Source organism: Pediculus humanus, genomic scaffold (assembly GCF_000006295.1).
Source record: "Pediculus humanus corporis 1103172107541 genomic scaffold, whole genome shotgun sequence".
NCBI classification, from domain to species: domain Eukaryota; kingdom Metazoa; phylum Arthropoda; class Insecta; order Psocodea; family Pediculidae; genus Pediculus; species Pediculus humanus.
Genome location: NW_002987156.1, coordinates 380487 through 389035, shown reverse-complemented (window position 1 = coordinate 389035; position 8549 = coordinate 380487). Strand labels below are relative to the sequence as shown.

Here is an 8549-nt window from a genome sequence, read left to right as displayed (position 1 = left end):
CACACACACACACAAGTAAAACAATAAAAGGACGCAGGAACAAACAGACAACAAACAAACAAATAAACAAACGCTTCCCCGATAATTTCATTCAATTTTTCGAGTCAATTTTTTAACTAAAAAAAAAAAAAAAAAAAAAATTTAATTGCCCTGGAATTTCATTTTAATAAACCCCTGAGGTTTTTTTTTTTTTTTTCTTCCATAAACATTTGATGATGTCTGATGATGATGTATGATAATGATAATGATAATGATAATAATAAAGTCAAGTCTCTGGAAATGCGAAACTTGGCAAAATTATTAATGTGCAATAAAAAAAATCACGATTTTTTTTTTTTTAACGTGACCTGCTTTAGATAATTTCAACCATTTTTTTGACCTAATTTTTTTTTTTTTTTTTTTTTTTTAATCGTACCTGATAATTACAAAAAAGAAAAATAGTTTTTATTAATTTTGTAAATAAATTTTTAATCAATTTCCGGTCTTTCGTACATACATTTCCGTTTTATTTATTTTTATTTCTATTTAAAAAAAAAAATGATTGCCAAAAATTTTTAATCGTTTTTTTTTTAAATTTTTTTTTGTTTTCGTTTCCGGCGTCGGTACAATTTGCTATCCTCTTTAAAATAATTTTGCTATCGTTCACGTATTTGAGTATAAAAGAAAAATCTTTTTGCTAAAAAAAATATATATTATGTATACTCACGTTAATGAAACCCTAAACGAAAAATTCGATTAAAATTTATTAAACGTCGAACGTCATAGTGTAAATAAAAAAATTTTGTTTTTCAAAATCTTTGAAACGAATAAACGTGAAACGTTCGGAGGGTGAAAAGAAAGGGTTGGGAATGTGGGGGATGAGAGGAGACGCGGAGGGGGGAATTAATAAGAAACGTTTGAAAATTCGTCTTCGTCTCGTGAAAAAGAAAAAGGAAAATTATTAGTTTCAACAAAAAAAAAAAAGGAAAACAACGGAGACGATGGAAAACCGGGAGAGAGGGGTGCGGTGGCGGGGGAGAAAGGAAAAATTCCTAGTAGATTTTAAAAATTTAAATCACGTGTACGAGTTTTAAGTTTTCATCACGTTTTACAGCAATATGTGTGTGAGCGTTTTTTTTTTTTTTTTTCCTTTTTCTTTTTTTTCGCGTGGAAAAATTTTACTTTTTATTATCCACTACCTTATTTTTTTTTACATAAAATTTTTTTTTTTAATAATTTTTATTTTTATCACATTATCACATAATAAATTTTTATTTTTATAAAATTATATAAATAATTAAATTTATTAATAAAAAAATTTTTCACGCCATTTTGTTCTATTGTTTCTAATGATGACCCCGATGAGTTTTTATTAAATATTTTTTTTTCTTTATTTTGTTTTGTTTTCGCGGGTGAATTGATAACAATGCCGATGATATTTCGTTTAGATAACGACGACTTTTTTATACTGTTCGATCGTCTTGTTGCCACACGTTTCACACGTGGTGGATGGACACATACGGCCATGGCGCCTAATAAAAATTTAAATGTTAAAGATCTGGAAAAAATGTTTTCCTGAACGATAAAATAAAAAAAAAAATTTTATTACGTGCGTTATTTGCAACGTAAATAATCAAATAGGGTTGAAAAGGAGGGGGGAGGGGGAAGGAAGGAAGAGTAATAGGAAAAAAGGGCCTTGACGACGCCCTTTACCTTTGTTAGTTTACAATAAAAGAAAATGTCCATCCATTTTAGAAAAATAAATTTTATTTACTTAATAATTCATCATAATTTTAAATTAGTATAATAAATAATAATTAAAATTGACGTGTGATAATAATAGATTTAATAATTTTTTTTCCATCGCAAAAAAGAACCTCCAATGATTCGTATTATCACGTGTTTCGTTTTATCTCTTATCAATAATTTAATAATTTGATTTTAATTGAAATTGGGAAAATTCGAATTCGATTCGAAACAAACGCGTTAATAAATTGTGTTGTCACCATCTTGTTTGTTGTTTTCGAAAGGACAACAACAACAACAAAATCGTAAAAACGATTACTTTGTATTTGTTTGTATTACTTTGTCTTGAGTTTGTAGAAGAAAAAGAAAAGGAAAATCCAAAGAAGAAGAGGAAAAAATGTTTGTAAAAAAAAGAAAGAAAGAAAGAAAGCATTCGAATTTCTTTTGTTATTAAAGATTTCGGTACAAAAAATTTATCGTAAAAGTTTTTAAACGCCCTGAATTACAACAATTCTTACACGCACGCACACGCACACGCACACACACGCACACATGTCGTTGTCAGAAAATTGAGAGAAAATTTTTGTTCGACCCAGTTTTAAAAATTCACACGTTCAAAACAAAAAAAAAAAAAAAAGAAAAGTTTTTAAATGAGTAAATTTATTATTTAAACTTTAAAATATCGAATGAATTTTGCGAGTATTTTATTTTTTTATAAAAAAAAAAAAAAAAGGTACCTCTCATCCGGTGTCAAAGTTCACGATTATGACGTAAACTTAAGAAATTTAAATTTTTTTTTTTGTTTTTCCATGTTATTTTTTATTTTTACTACGAAATGTTTAACATTACCAACTGTTTTTTAATGCAAACAAATTTCGTTTACTACTTTTTTTTAATCATTATTATTATTATTATATATTATTATTATTATTTTAAGTTTTCCGTGACGTTTTCCAATAGGGGAAAAAATAATTTTAATTTTTTAAATAATAATAATAGTAATTTTCATATGAAAAATAATATATAAAAAAAATGATTTTCAATTTTTCCCTAAACGAGAAAAGTTCAAAGTCCGTACACGTGTCGGGTCAATCGGGTTCAATATAAAAAAAATAACAAACGCCTTCCGACGATTACGTAATTTTCCAGTGGGAAATGAAAATCGGACTTGCACTCTTTCGATTCGTAACTCGCGACGTTGCCATGGTAAGCGATGACGTCACCCGTGACGTATAAAATATAAACTTTGAGTTTTTTTACGTCATCGTTTAACACGTGCGAGATATCGCGGAAATCGTAAGTTGACACCGTTTCGCCGTTTTTTAAACCCATGCGAAATTGGTTTTCTTAGGATTTTAAAAAACGGATTCTGGGTCACTGGGACGACCGGAATGGAAAAAAAAAAAAACGTTTGGGGTCCGGGTTTGAGGTGTCCAAAATAATGGGGCGAAAAAAACTATTTACTCCTGCATCTATCTCTCTCTTTCTCTCACTTTCTTTCCAGTTTCCAGCAGAGATTTCATTTTTTCAAACGATAAATTTTTAAAATTAAATAATGATGATGATGATGACGACGGTTTTTAAAACGTAATAATAATAATTTTCTTAACGTTAATTAAAAATTTTAATTTTTTTTTATATTTAATAAATTGCCCGGAAAAAATAAAATTTTTTTTTTTAATGTTTCCCCCTCCCCCCCGGAAAATTCATTCATAATTTTAAAATTATAAAATAATGTTTTAAGTTTGAAACGTAATAAAAAAAAAAAAAAAAAAATTTCCATGTCTTTTATTTATTATTAATTATTTTTCCAGGCATATTTTTTTTAAAACACTTTATATATAATAGTTTCCTTAAAAAGTTTTTGACACACTTTTACGCGAGAAACAAAAAAAAATATGTGTGTGTGTGCGCGTGAGTGCGTGTGTATGTAGAATCAAATTTAAAATTTTCAATTTAGCCTAACACAAAAATGGTTTGAATAAGAGTTGTAGATTAGAAAATTGAGGGGAGGAGGTAGAGGGGAGAGGGTTGGGTAAAGGCTGAAGACGGGGGAAATTTTTTGTTAAACGAGGCCTAATTTGAATTTTAGATACGTATAAAAAAATTATTTTTTTTGTATGTGATCAATATATATACGTATGATAGAATAAATATTACTGTGACCTAAATTATCAATGATTGCTTCTTAGGATATTTTTTTTTTATAAAAAAAAAATAATTTGACTACGTAAGGTTTGATTTTTAAATTACAGAAAAAAAAAGGAAAAAAAAAAGGTTCGCGTAATATGATTTCATTTAATGGTAATGGAAAGAAAAGTTCTGGAAAATTTTCCAGAACTTTTCTTTTTTTGTTAAAAACCTCGTCGACGACGTTTTTTTATTACTTTTATTCCATTTAAGTCATTACTTTTACGTAACGCGTATATAAATAATATTTTTAAATTTTTTTTTCCTGGAGTATTATCCTTTTTCTTGTTAATGACACGTTAACGACTGGAAATGAATTTTTTAAGTTTGGAAAATACTCCAAAACTAGTGACACGACACGTTAAAATTTGTTATACATGCGACAATAATTGAAAAAATTTTTTTTTGTTGCTAACCGTTTTTTTTTTTTTTTATTAACCCGGAAAGAATTCATTTGACCTCTTCATCCGGTGGCAGGGAGGGGTTGGGAAAACTCAGGCGAAGGCACCACCCAAGTAAAATTCCTGGACGTGTTTGCTTGCGGGAGGAGTACAACCTGAATTTCAGGTTTAACCCCTCCCCCTCCCGAGCCAGAATCATCAGATTCACACTCGCAAGAGTGGAAATCCCACCTGAAGAAGATTCCGGTACTTCCCCTTTTTACCCCTCAAAAGAAAAACCTGATCTGTTACCATCGTTCCTGCCACTTCCACACAGTCTGCGAGTTTCCAGAGGGAGATGTTCGGAGTCGTAAATCCCGTTGATTGCTCTTCTGTCTTCCTTTCACGTCGCAGCTTCGTACTTACCCTATTTTGAATCAAGTACCCAGTTTCACCCCCTCGAACAAGGGTTAACGCATCCTCAATACCTCGAAAAGGTGCCAGTTAGGTCACTTATCCCCTTATGTAGGTACAGGAAATTGAATTCTCAACTCGGTTTTGGGCCTATTTTTCCCCTTTTCAGACTCAACCTTGCTATCTCAGGCTCCCCAAGGCATCCAAATGAAAGGTTTACCCCTAGTAAACGTGGAAAATTCAATCCCGAAACTACCGCCCTTAAAACCTCCTCCTCTCTTCACTTAGCGGCTTTTCCTAACAGTTCTTAAGAATTTTCGTGATAACATCGGCGTCGTCATCGTTGTCGATAACAGGTAATTTCAACAAGAAATTATTTTTATTATTTGTTTAACGAACAAAAAAAAAAATTATTTCAGGCCGTAAAAAAAAAAAAAAAATCAACATTTCCGAAGTTATTCCCGGAAAACTTTTCTAAGAATCGAACGTTTTTATTTGATACATTTGATATTTATAAACAAATCGTCGACGCCTTTTACTACTTCACTCTCCTTCTTCCTACAGACGAAAAATTTTGCGAATTTTCTCGAGGAAAAGTAAATAAAAAAAATTTTTTTTTTTCCTTTTCCTTCTTTTATTATTTGTCAAGGTCGACAAGGTACGCACACGCACACGCACACGAACGTCGACATAAGTAAATTTTAATTGACTTAATTAAATAGAAAATTAATTTTCACGACAAACAACATTTATTAATATTAAAACTCCTCATTTACTTTAATCAAACATTAAAAGATGTTGTATATCGTGAGGGGAAAAGAGGGAGGGGAGGAGGGGTGGGAAGGAGGAAAAGGGAAAAAGAGAAAGAAAGAGAGAGGAAAAGTCAAAAAAAAAAAAAAAAAATGTTTTTCTCTTAAACAATTAAATTCATGGAATAGAAAAAAAAATTTGTTTGTTCGTTTGTTCGTTTGTTCGTTTTTTTTTTTAAACTTTTTCCACATTTAAATGAAATTATTATTATTATTATTATTATTCTCTTTATTCGCCATATTTTTGCAAAAAAAAAAGTGTAAGAAAACAAAAGTTTTTTTTTTTTGCACAGGTTTTTTTTTTTTAATGAACGAATACTGGAATGAAAATCATCATCATAACTTTTTTTTTAAAAAAACAGGTTTTCAGGTAACCTTAAAAAAATTAATCCCGTTAAAATCCGTTCGTTCGTATTATTATTTACATAGAAGCGTTCGGTCGTTCACGAATGAGTTCAATCAAAAAAATAAATTTGAGTAAAAGTGCTTTGAGGTAGACCGTAAGTCGTCGGAAAATTATATATGAGATTTTCCCTTTCTTGTTCTTCCGATGTAAATGTGTGACAATTTTTTCTTGCTGGAAAATTTTTTTAAAAAAATTATTTAAATGATTATATTGTTGATGATAAGAGGTCCCCAAGGAGGGAGGGCAGAGGGGGGAGGGGTGTAATAATAATAATAATAAAACTTACTTTCGTCTACGAAAAATTCCATGAAATATTGATTGGCTTTGATAACGTCTCTCGTATGCGGAGTATTATGTTTCGGATTCCATTCGTAAGCAGGTTTTTCCGGATGAAATTGCACTCCAAAATATGGATAAATATTATGTTCTATGGAAGATACAAATTCCAGACCGCATTCGTCGAAATTCGTCGATAAAACCTTCCAGATTTTAAACAAATCGTATTTGTAAAGGAGCTAAAGAAAACAAGAAAATTTTTTTTCTCGCGGTCCAAAAAAAGAATTTTCAAGAACACCACGTGACCTTACTTACTTTTTCCGTTATGCAATATTGATGAAAATTAATCGTTGAATTTTGTTTACATAATATTTCGACAATTTCCGACGGTATTAATCTAAATAACCTACTGTTTCCAAAATCTATATACCGAAAAAAAAAAGAGAGGAAAAGAATAAGTAGTCATCATCGTCATACACACGTGGGCATTCGCACACACGTGGCGGTTTTTAATACCTGGTTTAAATTTAATGGGTAGAGCTTCGTTGCTCGATTTACAATCTTCTCGTAAATCATTATTATTATTTGATAAATAAGTAATTAATTCGAATCCTAAACACGTTCCCCATATTGGAAAATAATCACCGTTTTTATTAAATTCGTCTGCTATCGACATTATGTACCAACCCGCAGCCGCGTAACCGTTTGTTACGTTAAATTCTGATGCACCACCCGGAAGTAAAACTCTTAAAAACAAACAAACAAACAAACAGAAAATTTAAATTTTTCCAAAGGGCTGGGTGGGGGGAAGGGGAAGGGGAAGGGGAAATATTTACCCATTTATCAGCGAGAGTATGTTTCGATAATAACTTTCGTCTGCTCCGATCCTTAAAAATAAAAAATTATTATTATTACGGATAATTTTAATTAATGATGATGATGATGATGATGATAATGATGATGATGATGATGATGATGATGATGATGATGATAAAAGGGTATTCACCGAACGGATTTTAAATTTTAAAATTTTTGTTTTGAGTTTTACGTCTGTTTGTGGTTGTTGTCCGCTCGAACGGATTTTTTTCCTCTAAAAAAATTTTTTTTTTTTTTATTTCATTTTTTTTTTATACCACAACAACAACAACCAAATTCCATTTAGCACTAACATATATATTTATGAAAAAAAAAAAAAAACAAACAGAGAGAGAATAATGGATTTTAATTGAATTTTCTATAAATAGACATTTAACGAATCAATTTCATACCCGGGAGGTATCGTATTAATTTCTTTTAAGTGTTTGACCTTTGACCTCGACTCAGTCGCAAACGAAAAGTTCATCTTTAAATAAATGAATAAAGAAAGAAAGAAAACAAAACAAAAAAAAATTTTATGATGAATAGGTAATCAAAAAAAATTTGATATCATTTTAAGAGCGCCCAGTGGGGGGGGCGAGGGAGAGAGAAACAGGGACAAGGAGAGAGAGGGCGAGGAGGGGAGCTCGACGGGGGCGTCGAATATAAATAATAATAATTTATGTAGGTTTTATGCGTATTAATGCGAGATTTTTTTTTTAATCAAAAATTGTTATCGCGCGGATAATTACGTATAACGGGATATTTTATCGTCTCGCGTTTTTATAAGGGATGATGAAAAAATAAAAAATGAGATCGTTCACCCCTGATAACAAGAATGTTTTGTCGTGATAACAGGAAAATAATAACAAAAAAAAAAAAAAGAAAAATTTTAAACGTACCAAATGGGGACGACTCTGGCTCCAGCGCTTTCCAAATGTTTAACGTAAGAAGCCGCAACGTAACTGCAATGTTTACCATAATTTTGTTCCAGCAATCCCGTAACTTCTTGCGTTAGTACTCCTTTTCATTATTATTATTATTATTATTATTATTAACAAAAAAAAAAAAACAAAACAATAAACATTAACAAGATTTCTAAATTTTTAGGTTAGAAAAAAAAACGCAAATGTGTAAACAAATTGATTAAAAATTGATATTGATATCTTACCTATTATCGGTCTGTTATTGTGACAAAAACGTTTTTTACGATTCAATACGAAACCATTAATTAAAAAAATATTAATAATAAATAAATAAATAAAAACTTTCATGATTATTTACTTCATGAATCTAAAATACATTAGACATTAATTAATGTGTCAGAATTCGTCCACAGACGATAACAACAAAACTATACACTATCGCGCACGTACGCACTCTCTCGCATCGTAATTTTTTTCCGTTTAATTTAATTATTATTATTATTATTTGTTAGGAATAATAATAGAAAATTTTCCTGTCGTTAAAATTGGCCTTTTTTTTACAACCGGA

At 30.1% G+C, this 8549-nt stretch overlaps 1 protein-coding gene across 1 annotated transcript; it reads right to left on the bottom strand.

The window, feature by feature from the left end:
- Positions 1-5973: 5973 nt before the first annotated feature.
- On the bottom strand, positions 5974-8329 carry Phum_PHUM191920 (gamma-glutamyl hydrolase precursor, putative; the record flags this gene model as incomplete). The annotated part of the gene is made up of 7 exons (XM_002425276.1): positions 5974-6095; positions 6211-6439; positions 6516-6622; positions 6717-6946; positions 7037-7087; positions 7958-8078; positions 8227-8329. The coding sequence occupies 7 exons, from the start codon at positions 8327-8329 to the stop codon at positions 5974-5976; spliced, it is 963 nt and encodes a 320-aa protein (XP_002425321.1).
- Positions 8330-8549: the final 220 nt, after the last annotated feature.